Source organism: Anolis carolinensis, chromosome 3, assembly GCF_035594765.1.
Source record: "Anolis carolinensis isolate JA03-04 chromosome 3, rAnoCar3.1.pri, whole genome shotgun sequence".
Lineage (NCBI taxonomy): Eukaryota > Metazoa > Chordata > Lepidosauria > Squamata > Dactyloidae > Anolis > Anolis carolinensis.
The window spans coordinates 195,794,657-195,816,769 of record NC_085843.1 but is presented as its reverse complement, the minus strand read 5'-3'; the positions used below and the strand labels follow the sequence as shown (position 1 = coordinate 195,816,769).

The 22,113-nt window shown below is 42.2% G+C and overlaps 1 protein-coding gene across 1 annotated transcript; it reads left to right on the top strand.

Moving 5' to 3' along the window:
- Positions 1–350: 350 nt before the first annotated feature.
- nkx1-2 (NK1 homeobox 2) lies at positions 351–11,509 on the top strand. The gene is made up of 2 exons (XM_016991940.2): positions 351–925; positions 9,747–11,509. The coding sequence occupies exons 1-2, from the start codon at positions 739–741 to the stop codon at positions 10,418–10,420; spliced, it is 861 nt and encodes a 286-aa protein (XP_016847429.1). The 5' UTR covers positions 351–738; the 3' UTR covers positions 10,421–11,509.
- Positions 11,510–22,113: the final 10,604 nt, after the last annotated feature.

Here is a 22,113-nt window from a genome sequence, read left to right as displayed (position 1 = left end):
TGGGCAATGCCGGCTCTTCAGCTTAGAAATTGAGATGAGCACCAACCCCCAGAGTCGGTCATGAATGGACTTAACGTCAGGGGAAACCTTTACCTTTTTATATCAAAACGTATTGACAACATTGACTACAAAAACATTGACTACTAAAAGGCAGATTGCGTTGGCTAATCCAGAACATTGGATAAGTGAATGTTGGATAAGTGAGACTCTACTGTATATAGATTATTATTATTATATATGTTTGAGGGATCAAATTGTGCCTTTGTTGTAAGCTGCTCTGAGTCCCCTTTGGGATGGGAAGGGTGGGATATAAAGACATTAAATAAAATAATAAATAACAAAGCCCTCCTCCACGTGTTTGCCAGAGAGGAGGATGAAAACATTGGCAATCTATAGTTGAAGGAAAGTGCCAGGAGGCAGCTATCCAGCCTCCTTTTTTCCAATCGCAGACCTTTTTTCTCTTGTCAAAGGGGGATCCACCTCCTTCTCCTCTTCTTCCCCTCCTCCTCCTCCTCCTCCTCCTCTTCCTCCTCCTCCCACCCTTTGGAGAATCCCTTTTTTTCTTCCTAGGCATCCACCCCCCTCTATGGACAGCAGCCTCTCTCTGGGATCTGGCCGTGCGCCTTCGGGAGCGCAATACCTGCTTCGCCTCCACCTGCAGCCGACCTTGTGGATCCTCGTTGGAGATCTACTGGGATTAGGAGGAGGAGGAAGAAGAGGCAGCGGCGTTGGAGGGGGATGCCGGACTGCCAGGAAAGCGGGGGGAAAGGGCCCCCCATCCACACCAAGATCTCCTTCTCCATCTTAGACATCCTGGATCCCCAGAAGTTCACCAGGAGAAAAAGCATCCCCGACAAGGAGAAAAGTTGGGGCAGAGTTGGACTCCTGGAAAGCAGCTCGGGAAGGAAGCCCGAAGAGTCCCAAGGTAGGCGAGGATTTGGAGGGCCTTGGGGGGGGGGGGGGGGAGGAGAAATATAGCATCCCTTCTAAGGATTCTTTATATGCTTTTCTTTCTTTTTTGTGTCCCACTGGAGTCGTGCATCCCAAGGTTGCAAAACGTAAAAGGGTTGGAGCCGTTATTCTTTGCAAGCCCAAAGAGATGCTTCAAAATCTACTACAGTAGAGTCTCACTTAGGAGCCCCGATGGCGAAGTGTGTTAAAGCACTGAGCTGCTGAACGTGCAGACCGAAAGGTCCCAGGTTCAAATCCCGAGAGCGGAATGAGCGCCCGCTGTTAGCTCCAGTTCCTGCCAACCTAGCAGTTCGAAAACATGCCAATGTGAGTAGATCAATAGGTACCGCTCCGGCGGGAAGGTAACGGCGCTGCATGCAGTCATGCCGGCCACATGATCTTGGAGGTGTCTACGGACAACGCCTCTTCGGCTTAGAAATGGAGATGAGCACCAACCCCCAGAGTCAGACATGACTGGACTTAACGTCAGGGGAAACCTTTACCTTTATCTTAGAGTCTCACTTATCCAAGCTAAACGGGCCGGCAGAACCTTGGATAAGCGAATATCTTGGATAATAAGGAGGGATTAAGGAAAAGCCTATTAAACATCAAATTAGGTTATGATTTTACAAATTAAGCAACAAAACATCATGTTATACAACAAATTTGACAGAAAAAGTAGTTCAATGAGCGGTAATGCTATGTTGTAATTACTGTATTTACGAATTTAGCACCAAAATATCACGATATATTGAAAACATCAACTACAAAAATGTGTTGGATAATCCAGAACATTGGATAAGTGAGACTCTACTGTATGGATTTGTTTTTTTAAAAGGTGCTCAATAACTTCCAGCAGAAAGTGGTACTTCCAAAAAAGTATCTTTGGGCCCTTCCACACAGCCCTATGTTCCAGAATATCAAGGAAGGAAATCCTACAATATTTGCTTTGAACTGGGTTATCTGAGTCCATACTCAGTTAATGTGGGATTATCTGCTTTGATATTATGGGATATAGGGCTGTGTGGAAAGGGCTCGTTGTTTCACAAACTGGAGCTTTGAAGGAGGGAAATAATTGGTTATCCCATCTCAGCCAAATGTTGGGTGACTTTCTAAAATTGAGGCTGGATCGACACTGCCATATACAATCCAGATAATCTGCTTTGAACTGGATTTTATGGCAGTATAGACTCATATATTCCAATTCAAAGCAGTTACTCATAGGTCAGTATAAAGCCAGCCTGAGATTTGTGACCCACTTTTAGGGTGTTTAGACATTGCCCCCCTTCTACACAGTCATATAAAATCCAGAACAAAATCTGGATACCAGTATTTTAAAAACTCTAAAATAAGGACACTAAATCAAGAACATCATTCAGAAAACAGAGGAATTACAGACATGAATCAATCAGGGCTAGCTAACACCTCCCAACAAAGGATTCCCCCGGGCAGGAAGCAGCCAGACCTTGAAGCTGAAAGGCTACTCAAGTCTCCCTTCGGGGGTGAGAAGGGCAGGGTATAAATATGGGTATAAGCAGGACCATATCCAGAAATTTGAGGAATGGGGTACAAACTTTTTTTTAATCAAACCATGAAGAGTAGTTCCATAACACAAAATAATTTAGAAATCAGGCTCCATTGATAAACTTCAGTGAACACTCAAGACAGACAAACTTCAGTGGACACTAATGGAGTTTTGGTTAAGCAGTTAAAATTCATGAGTAAATCAGATTTTCTAAAAACCTGAAAATTTGGGGGGGGGGGGTGAACCCCTAACCCCCCCCCCTACAGTCCTGGGTATAAGTATGGGAAATAAATGCTAATCAAGGTGGCTAATTGAAACATTCTCACCTGCCTCAAACAGACAAGAGCCTGCCATAGATATGGGTGAAACATCAGGAAAGAATGCTTCTGGAACATGGCCATACAGCCCGGAAAACTCACAACAGTCCAGTCCTTTCTCCCACCCTGAACAATCCAGATATATAAACCCCACTCGACTAGTTTTCAACAGACCTCACAGCCTCACTGCCATAGATGTGGGTAAAATATCAGGAGAGAATGCTTTTGGAACATGGCCATACAATCCAAAAAAACCTCCTGGCAACCCAAAATTATCTGCTTTGAACTGAATTGTATGGCACTGTAGACTCATATAATCCAGTACAAAGCAGTGTGAATGATCTGATTTGATAATCCAGATTTTTGTGGCAATGTAGAAGGGGCCATTGTTAGCTAGCCTGTATGCAGGTAAGGTTTTTACGAAATAAGGCTAGAAAATACATTGCATTCAGATTGAAGGCAGGAAATATCTGAGAACCACTGAAAGCTGCAAGCAAATATTGTAATATAGTGATATATAGAGGCCAGCTAACACCTCCCAACAAAGGGTTCCCCCAGGCAGTTATCAGCCAGGCCTTGAAGCTCAAAGGCTATTCAGTGCTAATCAAAGTGGCCAGTTGAAACATTCACACCTGCCTCAAACAGTCAAGAGTTCTTTCTCCCACCCTGGACATTATTCCACAGATATATAAATCTCACTTGCCTGGATTCCAACAGACCTCACAACCTCTGAAGATGCCTTCCATAGATGCTGGCGAAACATCAGGAAAGAATGCTTCTAGAACATAGCCATACAGCAGGGAAAACTCACCGCAACCCAGTGATTCCGGCCATGAAATCCTTACAACACAGAGTGATTAAATAGTTACTAAATAGTAAACATCTTCTTTACTACATAGGAGCCTCAGGATGCATCTGACATGGGTACATCTATAGGGTAGAATTAATGCAGTTTTGACACTCTTATAACTGCCATGGCTCGATGCTATGTAATAGTCAGAGTTATAGATTTACAAGGTGTTGAATTTCATCTACTACAGTGTGCTGGTGTTTTTGCATACTACAACTCCCATGATTCTGTGACATTGAGACATGGCATCAATTCTCCAGTCTAAATGCATCCAGAGTTTGATACTGGGATTTCATATTGCCAAGAGTGCAGAAAAAAGTTCAAAAGAAAGGGATTTTATTTTTGGCTCCCATTAAAACTTCCCAGGGGAAGGTTGCATCTACATTTTAGAATGAATACAGTTCAGCACCTTTTTAACTGCCATGGCTCAATGCTATGTGATTCTAGGATTTGTAATTTGGAGAAGCATCACACTCTTTGGCAGAGAAGACTGAAGACGTTCTAACATTAAAACTCCCTTGAATCTATATAACTGAACCATGGTAGTTAAAAGTGGTGCTAAACCACATTCCTTCTACAATGTAGATTCACTCAAAAACTTTAAAATGCCCCCTGTCCAGTTCTTCATCTACACTGTCATAGAAAATTCAGATTATTATCTGCTTTGAACTGGATTATTTGGCAGCGTAGACTCATATAATCCAGTTCAAAACAGATAATGTGGATTTGATAATTTGGATTATATGGCAGTGTAGAAGGCGCCTTAGTCTTCTAGTGTGATAGGGCTGTTAAGGTAGCTTTGTATTTGCTTGAGTTTGCTTCCAGGACCCCCTTTGTGCTGGATCTACACTGCCCTATATCCCAGGATCTGATCCCAGGTTATCTGGCAATGTAGCGTCATAGAATCCAGTTCAAAGCAGATAATCTGGGAACAGATCCTGGGATATCGGGCAGTGTAGATCCAGTCTTGGATGCTCAAGTCTCATTAGATGCAATGACATAACTTAAATCTGGGATCAGATACTGGATTATATGGTAGCATAGATCCAGTTTATATTGATCCTATACTGTAGATGTAACCTATGATCCATGGTAAATCAAGCAATGGGAAATTTCTGCTGTATTCCCTTCTTTGAGGTCCTAAGCAGGTGCTTATTTTCACTTCATAGTTGAGTAAGGCCCCAGGTTATTTTATTTCAGAAAAAAATACGGCCTTAAAGTGTTGTTAAACGAGAGCAAGACAGAGGCCTCTTCTACACTGCCATATAAAATCCAGATTATCGTCTTTGAAGTGGATTATATGGCAGTGTAGACTCATATAATCCAGTTCAAAGATAATGTGGATTATCTGCTTGGATAATCTGGATTTTATGACAGTATAGAAAGGGCCCTAAACTGCCATATAAAATCTGGATTATTTGCTTTGAACTGGATTATCTGGCAGTGTAGACTCATATAATCCAGTTCAAAAATAATATGGATTATCTACTTAGATTAAATAGCAACGTAGAAGGGGCCTAAAACTGGGGCTGCATCTACTCAGGATCAGATCCCAGATTATCTGTTTATCCATACTGCCACATTATCAAAGCAGATAATCCACATTTCTTCTTTGAACTGAATTACATGATTCTACACAGCCCTACAATACAAAGCAGATAATCTGGATTGTATGTGGCAGTGTAGAAGGGGTTTTAGGGCTCTTCTACACAGCCACATAATCCAGAATATCAAGGCAGATAATCCACATTATCTGCTTTGAACTGGATTATCTGAGGGCCCTTCCAGACAGGCCCTATATTCCCAGGTTTTCTGCTTTGAACTGGATTATATGAGTCCGCACTGCCAGATAATCTGGGATAAACAAAAAACCTCGGATCAGATCCTGGGATATAGAGCCTGTCTGGAATGGCCCTGAGTCCACATTGCTATATAATCCAGTTCAAAGCAGATCCTGGGATATAGGGCAGTATAGATCCAATTTGGGGGAATAATGTTAGTACTTCACACTGTGGAGTTAATGCAATTTGACATAACTTTGCCCCTTCCACACAGCTGAATAAAATCCCAAATTATCTGCTTTGAACTGGAATATATGGCAGTGTGGACTCAGGGCCCCTCCACACAGCCCTATATCCCAGAATATTAAGGCAGAAAATAATAATAAAAATCCCACAATATCTGGTTTGAACTGGGTTATCTGAGACCACACTGCCATATGTTCCAGCTCAAAGGAGATATTGTGGGATTTTCTGCCTGGCTGTGTGGAAGGGCCCTCAGATAACCCAGTTCAAAGCAGATATTGTGGGATTGATGTTCTGGAATATAGGTCTGTGTGGGAGTGCCGCTGAAGTGCTTTGGTTCAGCCCTGGCGAGTTATAGTTTGACAAGGTCTTTATCCTTCTCTGCCAAAGAGTGCTGGGGTCTTAAATTACAACTCTCAAGATTCAATGAGCCACAGCAGTGAAACTAGTGTCCAACTGCATTCATCCTAGTGTCGATGTCCTCGAAGAAGAAGCGGTCAAAAAGTTTCTTCTGGGTGTCCTGTCCCTTTAAGGCTTTTTTAAGGGGAGGGGGGCGAGGGTCCCTCTAGTGGCGGGTCTTGGTCAGGCTCCGCCTCGGCGTCCGGGCTTGATTGACAGCTGGCCGCGCCGGCCAAAGGAGGCGCGCGGTAATTGTCCCTTCTGCGCTGTCCCCGCGAGAGGAGGATGCCTCCGTGATCGATATCCCATTAGCGAGGCCCGCCTATCTCCCTTCCGCAGCTTGCAGGCGCCCACGCCACGCGCAGCGCCCCCTTCCCCCGCCTCCCTCGCCTCGGACTGATCCTAATATTCTTCGATTAAAACTTACCTTTAATAGATGACATCTATCGATCCGGCCCATCACAAATCTGAAACTCTATTAGGGCGGCCGGGGAAGAAGAAGAAGATGGGAAAAGGAAGAGAGGGCGGGGGGAGAAAGAAGGAAGGAAGCGGCGCTCGGCTCCTGGCAAGAAAGAAAAATATAATTCCCAAATAAACTTTTCTCCAGCCATCTTCCTTTTGAATCATGCCCTCCAATGAGGCCCAGGTCTACACTGCCCTGTAATGCAGTTTGGAACAAGACTCTGAATAGAATACAGTTTGAACTGCATTATGTGAGTCTACGCTGACCCTTTAATGAAGCTCCAAACTGTGTTGTCGAAGGCTTTCATGGCCGGGATCACAGGGTTGTTGTATGTTTTCCGGGCTGTATGACCATGTTCTAGAAGTATTATCTCCTGACGTTTCGCCCACATCTATGGCAGGCATCCTCAGACGTTGCCATGCCTCACAACCTCTGAGGATGCCTGCCATAGATATGGGCGAAACATCAGGAGAGAATACTTCTAGAACATGGCCATACAGCCCGGAAAACATGCAACAACCCTGTAGCTCCAAACTGTATTATATGGCAATGGAAATGGGGCCTGAGGCTGGGCGTACACTACCCTATATCCCAGGATCTGATCCCAGATACTTTCAGGAATCCCTCAGCAAGCAAGAGTCCAAAAGTGGCAGACTAAAACCCTGAACCTCAACCCATGGCTGATACCAGGGCAATAGTTAAAAATGAGGGGGGGGGGGGGAAGGTTTAAAACTTTTTTTATTGAATCATGAAGAGTAGTTCCATAAGACAAAATTATTTAGAATTTTTTAAAATACAGTAGAGTCTCACTTATCCAAGCCTCGCTTATCCAAGTTTCTGGATTATCCAAGCCATTTTTGTAGTCAATGTTTTCAATATATCGTGATATTTTGATGCTAAATTTGTAAATACAGTAATTACAACATAACATTACTGCGTATTGAACTGCTTTTTCTGTCAAATTTGTTGTAAAACATGATGTTTTGGTGCTTAATTTGTAAAATCATAACCTCATTTGATGTTTAACAGGCTTTTCCTTAATCCCTCCTTATTATCCAAGATATTAGGAGCCCCCGTGGCCTAGTGGATTAAAGCCTCATGACTTGAAGGTTGGGTTGCTGACCTGAAGGCTGCCAGGTTCGAAACCCACCCGGGGAGAGCGCGGATGAGCTCCCTCTATCAGCTCCAGCTCCATGCGGGGACATGAGAGAAGCCTCCCACAAGGATGGTAAAAACATCAAAACATCCGGGTGTCCCCTGGGCAACGTCCTTGCAGACGGCCAATTCTCTCACACCAGAAGCAACTCAGGTTGCTCCTAACACGAAAAAAAAAATAATCCAAGATATTCGCTTATCCAAGCTTCTGCTGGCCCGTTTAGCTTGGATAAGTGAGACTCTACTGTAATAGAATTTTATTTTAAAATTGCAAAACACCCACAATACACATTACAATATACACATACATAGACAACCCGCCACCCACAATACAATTACTCCTGAACCCACCCCCAGTGCATCCCGCCACCTTGACTCCCGACACTGTACAACGTAGATTTTATACATAATTTTGTTTAACCCTCTGTGTTTCTGGATCAATAAATTCCCCTTATTTTTACTTCTTAGATTCCCCCATCAGATATGCTAAGGCCAGCTTCCAATTACAGTAGAGTCTCACTTATCCAAGCTAAACGGGCCGGCAGAACCTTGGATAAGTGAATATAATGCTATATAATGACTCTATGGAAGTTTCATAAGTCTTAATAGATCCTCTCCTTTTTATATTACTAAAAATCAAATGCCACACACTGAAAATCAAAAGAAATTGGGTTCCTGCTTGTCTAGAAATCCATGTTCTTCCTCAGTATATACATATATGCACACACAGGCACACACTGAAAGGGCAGGGCAGATTTTTGGGAGACACAAGTGTTGTTGTTGTTATTGTTATTATGTTTATTTACACCCTTCTCTCTCCACAACTACATTTCCCCTGGGGGAAGCAAAAAAACTGTGAAATTATTTGGATTATCCCTTCCTAGTTAGAGGCTAGATCTACACTGCGAAATAATGCATCATATGGTCAGTGTAGACTCATATAATCTAGTTAAAACTGCATTATTTGAGTCTACTCTAAACTGACCACACAATGCAGTTTGATCTATTATTTGGCAGTATAGATGCAGCCATAGCTTTTTTTTTTAAATAATAAAATGGATTAACTTGGATGGAATTAACTTCAGGTTCATAGGCTTCTTTGTTTAGAGGCTCTGGGTGCATTCACACTGTAAAATTAATGCAGTTTGATACCACTTTAACTGTTTTGGCTGGAGGCTATGGAATTCTGGGAGTTGTAGTTTGGCAATTTATAGCTCCCAGGAATATAGTGGCCCAATGCTGTGGAATCATGGGGGTTGTTGTTCTACAAGGTATTTAGCCTTCTCTGCCAAAGAGTGCCAGTGCCTCATAAAACTCTAACTCTTAGGACTCTATATTCAGCTATGGTAGTTGAAGTGGTGTCAATCTCGGCCCCACTGTCATATAATCCAGATTATCAAAGCAGATAACCTACACTATCTGCTTTGAACTGGTTTAGTAAAAATATAAAGGTTTCCCCTGACCCTGACCCTGTCTGACCCTGGGGGTTGTCATGTCTGACCCTGGGGGTTGGTGCTCATCTCCATTTCTAAGCCGAATAGCCGGTGTTGTCCGTAGACACCTCCAAGGTCATGTGGCTGGCATGACTGCATGGAGCGCCGTTACCTTCCCGCCGGAGCGGTACCTATTGATCTACTCACATTGGCATGTTTTCGAACTGCTAAGTTGGCAGAAGCTGGAGCTAACAGCGGGCGCTCACTCCGCTCCTGGGATTTGAACCTGCAACCTTTCGGTCTGCAAGTTCAGCAGCTCAGTGCTTTAACACACTTCGCCACTAGGGCTCCTTTGAACTGGATTATATGAGTCTAAACTGCCATATAATCCAGTTCAAAGTAGATAATTTGGACTTTATATGGCAGTGTAGCTGAAGCCTCGGTTGTGACTATAAATTGTAATATCTGAAGATAAGAGCATGTATTTTGTTAGTGGTGGGGAATCTGTGGCTCTTCAGATGTTTTTGGATAGAATGTAGAAGGGTCCCTACATTAATTTGGCAGCGTACATGCATCTTTGGCGGATGCAAATTGTCGGTAGCTTCATTACACTCTTGTGTGTCCCATAGATGCCAGTGGCAGAGAGAACGAAGTTGCCCTTGATGCTTTGGAGCAAGAGGACCATGACGACCAGGAAAGGAGCCACTTTGCCACCTCAGCAGGGCCTGGAGCCACCTCACTTGACTTCCCTGCTTCTTCCTCGCCATCCTCGGATTTGGAGGAGCCCAGTTCTCCTCCTCGACCGTCCTCCTCATCTCCTTCCTCCTCCTCGTCATCGTCCAAGCGCCGTAGGGCCGAGTCCAGTTGTGCCAAGCCCCGCCGGGCCCGGACGGCCTTCACCTACGAGCAGCTGGTGGCTTTGGAGAACAAATTCAGGGCCACGCGGTACCTGTCGGTGTGTGAGCGCCTCAACCTGGCCCTCTCCCTCAGCCTGACCGAAACGCAGGTGAAAATCTGGTTCCAGAATCGGAGGACCAAGTGGAAGAAACAGAACCCTGGCCTCGATGGCGCCGGACAGCCAGGGAGCAACACAGGAGCTGCCGGAGGAGGAATAAGCAGAGGAGGAGGCAGCCCAGGCCCACCAGGCCCCAGCACCTTGGCCTTCCAGACTTTCCCCTCATACGCACCCAACAATGTCCTCTTTCCAGCCGCAGCACCTATTCCTCTCGGGGCAGGAGGAGGGCCCTTCCCTTCCTTCCTCAGCCCCACATATCTGGCCCCTTTCTATACCCCACACCTATAAAGGGAACCCCTTCCTCTGTTGTGGAGTGGAGAAGAGTCCATGTGTGTTCACTCCAGCAAAGGACAGAAATACAGGATGAGTATACCTGGGATGCGAAGTGTTTTGGATTTTGGAATATTTGCATTTGTATGGCGATGGAGAGGGAGCCATGCTTTCTCAAGTCAGCAAAGAACAGAAATACAGACTGAGTATCCTTTATCCAAAATGTTCGGGACCAGAAGGGTTTTGGATTTTTGGAAATTCCTGCATTTGCATATACCTTTGTATATCTACATCTTGGAGATGGAACCTGAGTCTAAACATTAAATTCATCTATATTTCATCTACAGGCAATTTTATACAATATTTTTTAATAATGATGTGCACAAAACCAAGTTTGTGTACCATCAAGAAAGCAAAGGTATCATTACCTCTGCCACCCACATGGACAATTTTGGAGTATTTTGGATTTCGGGATAAAGGATGCTTAAGCTGTAATATACTTGAAGATCTTCTCTGTCTCTACTCCTCCATTTGCATGCCCTCCCAGCAACCATTGCCCCCATTTGGTGTGTTTTCAGTCTTCCGTTCAATGGAAAAAGAGAATGCGTAAATTGTGGTAAAAAGACACTCCTAACCTTTTCCCAAAGAAAAAGCTCCACCAAGTCACTCAACTGTGAAACCCCTTTGGAAGCTGAAGGAACATTAATGCAAGTATATGGATTTATCTCCTCCTTTTTACACAAAACAAGCTATACAGTATTTTGTATTTATATAACTGATGCTTATTGTACACAGAATGGAAGAAGACACAGACGTTGTGGATTTATCAGTCAGCCAAGGCAGATAAGACTGATTCTCCTTGTAATCTTCCCTGTAATTTCACTCCCTTCAACTGCCTGGAGATGATGAACTAACTTAATAACTTTGCCACTCTTGTTGAATTTGATAGTCGAGGGACCAGACTATTCTATTGCGAACTGTGCTGCATGACCCTGCTTTGACCATTAAATTCTCTCCCTAGATGGGAATAGAGGATGTGTTTAATAATGGCATATGCAAATTGCAGATTGGAAATGGAGATAGTATTTTAATAAAATGTGCATACCATTTTGTAGTTTAACGTATATGTTCTCACGGGGTGGGTTTGGAACCACCAGGGGGCAGCACAAACAACACATAAAGATTGTTAATACAGTGGAGTCTCACTTATCCAACATAAACGGGTCAGTAGAACGTTGGATAAGTGAAAATGTTGGATAATAAGGAGGGATTAAGGAAAAGCCTATTAAACATCAAATTATGTTATGATTTTACAAATTAAGCAACAAAACATCATGTTTTTACAACAAATTGACAGAAAAAAGCAGTGCAGTACATGGTAATGTTATGTAGTAACACCAAGTTCACCCCAACCAAAGTGGAAGTCCTCTTCATTATCTGAAAATATTTGCCAAGATCCTGATCCAAATTCTGGTAGCTGAGAGAGAAGCCCTTTGGATGATAGAGCACTACTTACATAAAGTGGTACTGGAGAACATCTTACACAGGCTTATTAGAAGTGTAAAAGGTTTTAACCTGAGGTCTGTTCACACTACCCAACACATCTATACCTCAGGTAATGAAATCCCAGTGAGGTTCACCTTGGAGCTGCCAAACGTCAGAAATGACTTTGCACATAGCAATAATAGCAACACAGCATAAGGGAGACCAGCATAAGCACAATTCAGTCTCCAAGCAGACGATATTTAGGATCTACTTATCTCAGTGAAAAAAAGCTTGACTTCTGCTCTACTGTTTCTGTAAGAAAGCTTTAAAAAAACATGCCCATAGATTTATTGGTCTTATCTACTTGCTTGGGTAAAACAATGTTTTGAAGGAAGCATGCTCGAGTCTGATCCCAAACTTGATTGTATTTCCTTTCAAAACAAGACATGTGTCATGATACCTGAACAGGCATATTTGGCATAGGTTGTGGACAAGAACTCATCTGGATATAAGTAGAATCAAAACATTGGAAGCAACCCCAAGGGGTGCCCAGTCCAACCCCCTGTCACACAACAATACACACTTCTGACAGGTGGCCATCCAGTTTCTGTTTAAAGCTCTCCAGAGAAGGAAACTTTCCCAGTAGGCTTGGGCCAAAGCAAATTGTTGTAGCCTTTCCCTGCTTGTCTGTTCTTCTTCATTAACAACTATTACCATCTTGATCACATTCTGGTATGAAGCCCCCTGTCTCTCAGTTTTCATCTGTGAAATGTTTGAAGGGTATGGATAACAAATCCCAAATTCCAGGGAATGCCATGGCAGCTGAGGTGGAATCATAGTGTTTTATTTGAATAGTGTGAACCATCCCAGGGCCCTTCCACACAGCCACATAACCCAGCATATCAAGGCAGAATAACCCACAATATCTGCTTTGAACTGGATTATCTGAGTCCACACTGCCATATATCCCAGTTCAAAGCAGTTATTGTGGGATTTTATTCAGCTGTGTGGAAGGAGCCCCAGATTTCTTAGTGGGATATCTAAAGATAGATGACTTTCAATTTTGACTTTAGAGTGTAGGCGCTGTAGTCTAGCACAACTGGAGAGCATTGGGTTGTAGAAAACTATATCTTAATCCAATATTGAGTGATCTACTCTCCATTGATTATGTGTTTTCTGTCATTTTTTCTTTAATTCGTAATTTGTGGCCTTCCTTACAGAACTATTAGAAGGATTAAGAGTCTGGACAATTACTTGCTTGGGATGCTCTTGCTCCCAACTTTTTTTTAAACCAGGGACCACTCTCCAACCTTAGTACCAAAAGGGCTACGAATCAGTTTTTGGTCAACTTCAGATTCGATTTGGTTATTTGGGATGCTGATTCAGAAAACTGCATTGGATAAACCACATCAGCTCTAGTTTCTGATGTAGAACCTATGCCATCCAGTAGTTGCCATCTGTTCGCGCACAGAAAACCATATGTAATAATCTAGAGCTGATGTGGTCTATCCAGTATAATTTTCTGAATCAGCACCCCAAATAACCCCAGGAAGAGGCCTAAAAATTAAGACACCAAGGTGCCCCTGCTTCCAGGCACCACATGTAATGGCTCCACTCAGGGGGAGGGAGGAGGATGAGAAGCAGCAGCCAGGAGGCTTGTTGCGCCTTTCCGAGGTAGTCAGCCTCTCCCCTTCCGATATCCCCGTTGCCTCGGCACTATAAGAGCAGTTGCTCTTGTTGCAACAAAGTAGTAACTGTGAGGCCGTGGACCATATTTTAGTTCTCGGGGGCCACTGATGGTCCACGGACCACACGTTGGGAACCACTGCTCTAGCTGGAGATCTTGCATTGAGTGCATGTTTGGGGAAGGTTTGGACTCAATAGCGCATGGGCCCTCTTGCAACACTATGATTCTATGAAAACACACCTTCTAAGAGTAGGTACTCCTAAATGAAGAAATCTTCAGGTCAAATCACTACATCAACTAGTCTTATACAATCTCCACCCTTCCTACCCCATCTCTCAAAACTCTGATTGTTTTCCAGAGCTAGTAACCAGAAAGCTCCATGAAAGTATTTCCATATTTTTACTCATTCATTGATTTTGTTTGTTAAGAAAAACAAGACATAAATTTCAATAATATGGTGCCAACAAAAGGATTATGAGTTTAGAACAATGACATGTTAAATTTACTGAAGGAAGTAGTGTTACAGTATGATTAAAAAACTTCTCTTGAACTGTCCTTATGGTTCACATTTGACAAGGGTGTTTGTAAGGGCAATAATAGTAATTTACTTTATAAGTTTGTTGGGAGGATTCCAAGTACATAAATTGAATCTTTGAAAGTGCTTACTTGTATCACATACGTTCAGGGGAGAATAAAGAGCATAGCCATATGTGACTACTCACAGCTAAATTCACATGTACACATGATGAGAACAGTGGGCGTTCCTAATAGAAATCAACTGCTGTTTTCAGTTTCTATACATTTGAGCTTTATGTAGATGTGTATAATTGAATTTTGAAGCCTTTTAGCTTCAATGTTTACACCCTCCTGTTGCATCTTGGTTCATATACATGTATAGGCAGTCCCCAAGTTACAAACATCTGACTTACAAATGACTCATATACACTGCCCTATGCCCTAAGATTTAATCCCAGATTATTTGCTTTGAATTGGATTATATGATGAGATGAAAGAACCCAAGGGCCTTTCCATACAGCCATATAACCCAGAATAGCAAGGCAGTATAACCCACAATATCTCCTTTGAACTGGAATATTTAAGTCCACACTGCCATATATCCCAGTTCAACGCAGATAATGTAGGATTTTATTCAGCTTTGTGGAAAGGGCTTAAAGCATAAACCAAAGCAACTGCAGAAAAAAACAGTCTGTAAATCCCATTGATTCAGTGGGGGTTTTTCCCCCGTCAGGGACTAGCATTACCTCTCTCATAAGGAGGAAGGTCTTCGAGGTTTGATACCAAAGCCTGCAAAGTTAGCTTTGTAATTAAGGTGTTCCTATTATGTGCCACAGTGTTCCAAATATGCCATGAAACTTCAAAAGCAATTTGTTCCATTTTTCTTCTTCTTCTTTTTTTTTGGAAAAATAAAATCCTAGCATGAAGGGGACAAAAAACTGATAAATTTTCTCAAATTACCATACAAAGTCATATCAAACTGCCTTTTAAAAGTCACTAGAAAATGTTAATCACTACACTAGCAAAGTAGCTTTGTTCCAACTACTCATTTTGCTTTTGAAATGTGATTTTCTCATGCAGTTGTTAACCGTCATCCAGATAGAAGGGACATTTTTGTTCCAAGAATCATCTTTTGATGTGGAATCCAAACAGAACTAGACTTACAATATTGTTTAAAACACTTTATATAATGTTCCTGAGTGCACTTAATGGTTGACAAAAAGATCTAGAGGAGAATTGTCCCAATAAATCTTTTAAAATGTATTAGTAACATTTGAAAAAAAGGGGGAGAGGGAGGGAGGGAGGAAGAGAGAATGAGACAGAGAGAGAGAGAGAGAGAGAGAGAGAGAGAGAGAGAGAGAGAAAGAAATTGGCCCATAGTCACTCAAAACAAATATTCTACTTCAAGTGAGGACTTTTTTCTGGTTGTGTACTATGGAATTAAGAGTATTGAGGAATACTCTTGATTCTGCATGTGTAAACATTGCTATGAACAATGGGGCATTATCATACCCTGAGATATGTTGGACTTCTTACTGGAATTAGGCACCTGAAAGAAAGTTTAAAAAATCTAACCTAGGTGATGGTTTTAAAAAGCAATTTGTTACTTCAAAGCTTTGCTTCACATCATCAGTATAAACAACACTTAACCTGGACTGTCTGTTCCAGCATTAACTGTCACCAGAATTTGAACTGGCTTCAGTGAAAACATGGGGCAGTGTATGTAAACCATATATTAACTGAGCTGGGTTTGTTGTGATGGAAGCAACATAAGAATGCCATCACACAAAAGCCCTTTCCACTGTTTTCTGTAATGGATAGGGTAGTATATAAGCATTTCTGCTCTTTTCCAGTCTATGCTCCTTGAAATGAGCTGGATGGCAGGGGAAATGGAGGGAGAGCATTTCCCCAGTGCATGATTTCAAGGATGGCAAAAGACTAATGTTGCTTAAAATATATCTTATTTTATAGGATCCAAGATAATACAGATCATTCATAGTTCTTTCAGCTTGGAACAGTTCCAGCATGGCTGACATGCTCCCTCTCACTGTGTTTCAACAAACAGATAAGATAACATATATTTAACCATATAGCTAACAACATGCCAAAGGTCAGACTTTAGATAAGGACCAATTCCTGACACCTCATTACAGAAACAACCTCCCATTGAAGCCAGTCTGAGCTGGTCTGTGGGATACTTTCACAAATGCTGATTGAGAATGTTCATACATACTTATCTGAAGGTTTAACTCAAAAGACATTTTTATATGGTGCTTAAGGCTGATTTACAATGCTTACCTTTGCTCTGTATTCTGGTGACTTACATGCCATAAATGCATGGATTAAGTTTTGTTGTTTGTTTCATATTTTCTATTTTACTAGCTGTTACACACAGTAGCTAACATGTTAGTGAGGTTCACAAATGCAAGAGATACATATCATAGTGTTATTACATCCACAACATTCACTGAATATTTTGATAAGGCTGCTGAAATGTTGAACATTTGACAAATCTCTTATTATTTTGTATTGACTGATGATGGTTTTTTTATTGCAAACATCTTTCCACAGCACACTAAGATGTACAATTAATGATACAAAGTAGGTTTCAGATTATTTTTTTATGTTGGTGCCTCCAACAATACAAAATCAACATTTTTCTCAGTATTCAAATACTGGTAATAATGTTTCATTAATAGGAAAATGTAATGTTTTTTCTGTTACAGCAGTGCATGCTATGTAGTCTGTGGGTTCTTCAAGATTAAGCAGCTTCAGAGTGGGAGCAAAGTGGCAAATGCCATGAATGAGATTACACATGCTAGAAGAGACTGCAACATGTTGCTTTTGCCTGATTCTACTGGGAAGGGCAAGATTATACCACATCCTCTTATATGCTCTTCTTTCCCTTCTGTTGAGTGCAAACTACTTTTGTATTTTGAATTGAGTTTTCAGGATGAGAAGATAAAGAGGGAAAACATAAACTGAGGTATTTTAAAAAGAGCTGAAAAAGTAGAGCAACAGAGGGTTGGTTGGAATTGTTTCTGTCAAACTGGGATAGTTAGGGCATGTGCCAGCATGGTCAAGGGGGATTCTGAGAGCTGTAGTGCAAAAATTACTTTTTCATAGTTCTGACTTTTGCAACAGTTGGATAAAATGAACTCACTCATATTTTTGAAGGTCTTTTCTGTAAGGCAGTGGTTCACAACCTGTGGTCTCTGGACTACCAGTGGTCCGCAAGAACTAAAATATGGTCTGCGGCCTCACCATTACTACACTGTTGCAATGAGAGTGAATGGTCTTGCAAAACTCTCCTATAGTGCCGAGGCAACGGGAAGAGGCTGACTACCCATGAGAGGCACGACAACAAGCCTCCTAACTGCTGTTTCTTCTCCTCCTCCCTCCCCCTGAGTGCCTGGAAGCATGGGTGCCTTAGTGTCTTTGTTTTTAGGCCTGTTTCTGGGGTTATTTGTGGTGCTGATTCATAAAAATGCACTGGATAGATCACATCCGCTCTAGATTATTAAATATGGTTATATGTGCATGAGCAAATGGTGACTACTGGATAGCATATGTTCTATATCAGAAACTAGAGCCAATGTGGTTTATCCAATGCCATTTTCTGAATCAGCACCCCAAATAAGCAAACCAAATCTAAAGTTGACCAAAAACTGATTTGTAATCCTTTTGGTATTAATGTTGGAGAGTGATCCCTGGTCAAGTGGTCCCTAGTCAAAAAAAGGTTGGGTACAACGGCTGTAAGGAAACTCTCTTGATAAAATACTTTAAATACTCTAAAGATGCACCTCACATCTTTGTGTACACGAATAAGCCCATAAACTTTAGAATGACCTTTATGCAGTCACATTTTTGGGTGACCTAGCATGCTGCTGTTGATGCTGACTTGTATTGGCTTTCCAGGATATCACTCTTTCCGGCTCTGCCAAAAGATACCAGAAGTTGTACCAGGAATCTTCTTAAAAACAAACAAACTGGTGCTTTATCACAGAGTGATGGTCTCTGTAGCAAACAACCCCCCCCCCCCCGAAAAAAACCACATACCAAAAAACAACCCCATTTGACCTCAGTGGAACAAAACATCTGAATATATTTGCGTGCTGTTAATTTGGTTCAACAGAAGGCCTCATAGTATTATATTCCAGACAGAAGGTTAATTGAGGACTTCTTTATCACAAAGTATTTCAGAAGTATTTCTATTGAAGAGGGTGGAGTAAGATAGATTTATCAACAATTTCTAACTCACGTCTGGGAGAAGAAACAGTTCCAGGTTGACAGAAGGCACTTCAGGACAGGGTCTAGAGGTGATAAAGGTAAAGAGAGGACACTATGAAATGAAAAATATGGCAAATGAGACCAACAATATATGGGAAGTGATAGTGAGAAGAGAAGGCTATGTAAACTAAAAGAAGAAAAAAAAAGATGTTTTTATGATCTTATTAGCATTTTACTTATCGATTGGCAGATATTATTGTGTCTTGGGACTTTATCACACCAGACTGTTATCTCATGGCAATCACATTGCTTATGCAAACAGAAAGATATTGTTATTGGAATGATTAATGGAATGTATTACATTTTCACGGTGATGCAAAAATCCATGACCAATCTTCTACGTAGCCTTGCTTCCTACCTGTGTTGGCCCTACCAAGTGCAAGCATGCTATACTTTTCTATTTTACTGAAACTGCTCAGTCTTCCATTATTTCCATTTTGATGAATATTTCACAATGTAGGGACTGCAGCAGAAGAAAATTATCACACAGGAAATAGTCGTCAAACAACAGTGATACTGGATTCATTGACTCTACCCGCCCCCCCAAATCAGTAAAAAAAGAAAATCCAATCACAATTCAAGCACAATGTAACTCTACAGGAGAGACACAATATTGTGAGATAAATCCCAACCAAAAGTGGGGAAAGGCGGGGTATAAATTTCTTAATATAAATAAATAAACAAATAAATCTGAAAAAGTCCTTGGTTTTATATCAGTGTTCAACTATATGTTTATATCAGTGGTTCTCAATCTGGGTCCCCAGGTGTTTTGGCTGATAACTCCCAGAAATCCCAACCAGTTTACCAGCTGTTAGGATTTCTGGGAGTTGAAGGCCAAAACATTTGGGGACCCACAGGTTGAGAATCACCAGTTTATATGAAAGTAAACTTGAGGTTCAGGGCATCCGAAACTACAACATAAAATTAATACATAGATATTAAAACATGATTTACAACATATAAAATAGATATTAAAACATGAGTTACATGTGTAGATATGTATCACCAAGCTGCATGAAGCAATTGTGGTCCTCTCTATGATTTTGAACTATAAATCGCATCAACTCTACCAAATACATGCAATGGTGAAGGATTATGGGATGTGTAATCCAGAGACACCTGGCTGGCCACACCTGCCCATTTCTACTAGAGATATAGAGATATGACTTTGTTAACTCATTAATGAATGCTGCCATTCTCTTTGTTTGGGAAAAAGCAATGTCCTACTTTTTGATTTTTTTTCTAGCATCCAGCAAAATGTAAGTGGTGACTTTTCTTTCAAGATATACCCTACTGTCTCTAATACCAAGCTGCATGAAGCTGTGGAGCACTGTCCACATGCCTGGGTGACTAGATTGTGACTATGTGTTCTTCACTCAGACAACACTGGCAGTGAAGATTAATATTTGATACACAGAGCAACATTTGACTCAGCTGGACAACATCTGGAGATGTTTGGTTAGAGTAGCAGATTGACTTGGAGGGAAATGCTTCTCTACTCTCTTTCCTCACATGACTGAGAAAGCACAATTTTTTTTTGCAGTTGTTCTGCTTGACAGCTCAAATAAGGAGGGAGGGGAGCATTCATGCAATTCTGGCCAATCCAATGATAGAAGAGGAGTTTGGAATGGGGAAGCTCTCCTTGAGCCAATGTACGCCCTTCCAGGTAGGGTTGCCAAGTGAAATAAGAGGCAGGAGTCTCATAATTGTTACTCTAACAGTTGTCTAGAGGAAGAAATTTCAGCAGGTGGCAAGCAACATCTTCCAATATCCCCTCTTCTACACCACCATAAAGGTGAGCAGAAGTCTCATCTCATATTTCACTGGTCTACCTTACTTACAGGAAATATGGGTCAACCTGCCTGGACCAGCTTTAGGTTAAGATACAAGATCCTAGAGATTTTGGGTCAAAGATGCATCTAGTTGGAAACACTTTTTGCCATGATGGAAAGTCAGATAAATTTGGAAAGTACAGAAACAATATCCTTGCTAACTATTACCAGCATGCCTTTGATTAAAAGCACTATTGGGCGTCATTGCAGCTGCCATTCTTCTTGGATCTTGCAATCTTTTGCTCATTTTGGTCCAATTGGACAGGTCCTGTTGGCAAACAATAGCATCCAGATTTTGCCAGATATTCCCAACCAGACTTTTAAAAATCCCAAGAAGCTCCTTGTATTTAAGCGACCCCATTGCGACTTTGGCTGACCTCATGGGCCATCCAGTCCAACCCCCTGCCAAGAAGCTGGAAAATTGCATTCAAAGCACCCCTGACAGATTGCCATCCAGCCTTTGCTTAAAAGCCTCCAAAGAAGGAGCCACCACCACAGTCCGGGGCAGAGAGTTCCACTGCCAAACAGCCCTCACAGTGAGGAAGTTCTTCCTGATGTTCAGGTGGAATCTCCTTTCCTGTAGTTTGAAGCCATTGTTCTGCGTCCTAGTCTCCAGGGCAGCAGAAAACAAGCCTGCTCCCTCCTCCCTATGACTTCCCTCACATATTTATACATGGCCCTCATCATGTCTCCTCTCAGCCTTCTCTTCTGCAGGCTAAACGTGCCCAGCTCTTTCAGCCGCTCCTCATAGGGCTTGTTCTCCAGACCCTTGATCTTTTGAGTCGCCTTCCTCTGGACACCTTCCAGCTTGTCAACATCTCCTTTCAGTTGCGGTGCCCAGAATGGGACACAGTATACCAGGTGTGGTTTGATCAAGGCAGAATAGAATAGAGGGGTAGCATGACTTCCCTGGATCTAGACACTAGATTCCTATTGATGCAGGCCAAAATCCCATTGGCTTTTTAACCTGCCGCATCACATTGTTGGCGTTTAACTTGTTGTCTACGAGGACTCCAACAAAGGCAAGACTTTGACTTTCCCTCCAAAGAAGGCAAGGAAATACACTGAAAGGTCAGCCATGAAGGCAAAGAAGAGAAGTAACTGAAAGGCCAGCCATAAAAGTAAAGAAGGCAAGTAACTGAAAGCAACTGTCTGGAAAGGCCCTTTGAATATCAAGGCAGATAATCCACAATACCTGCTTTGAACTGGGTTATCTGAGTCCACATTGCCATATAACCCAGTTCAATGTGGATTTTACACAGCTGTGTGTGAGGGAGGGCACAATGGCCTTGTGGGATTGCATTCAGCACCACGAAGAGCTCCTTTAAAGTTTGGGCTGAGGCATTTTCGCCTTCCCACTGAGATGAACAATATGAAATGTTGGCCCCCGATAGCGTAGAGGGATAAAGCCTTGTGACTTGAAGGTTGGGTTGCTGACTTGAAGGCTGCCAGGTTCGAATCCCACCCGGGGAGAGCGCGGATGAGCTCCCTCTATCAGCTCCAGCTCCATGCGGGGACATGAGAGAAGCCTCCCACAAGGATGGTAAAAACATCAAAACATCCGGGCGTCCCCTGGGCAGCGTCCTTGCAGACGGCCAATTCTCTCACACCAGAAGCAACTCAGGTTGCTCCTGATACGAAAAAAAAATAAATAGAAAATGTCAATTGTCCAGCATCCTCCACAAGCGGGGCTATTGTTTTGATTAGGACTAGAATAGAGACCAACGCCTATGAAGAATGAAGAACTATTTCCCTTCGAGGAGACAGAAAAAAAAAACACCTCAGCGCCTGGTTGACTGGAAACGGGGAGGGGAAAGAATAGGCCAAAGCCATCAATGAGTGACAGAGCCAGGGGAGCAGCCAGCCAATAGGAAGCCACGCCGGCTGGGGGCGGGCTTGTT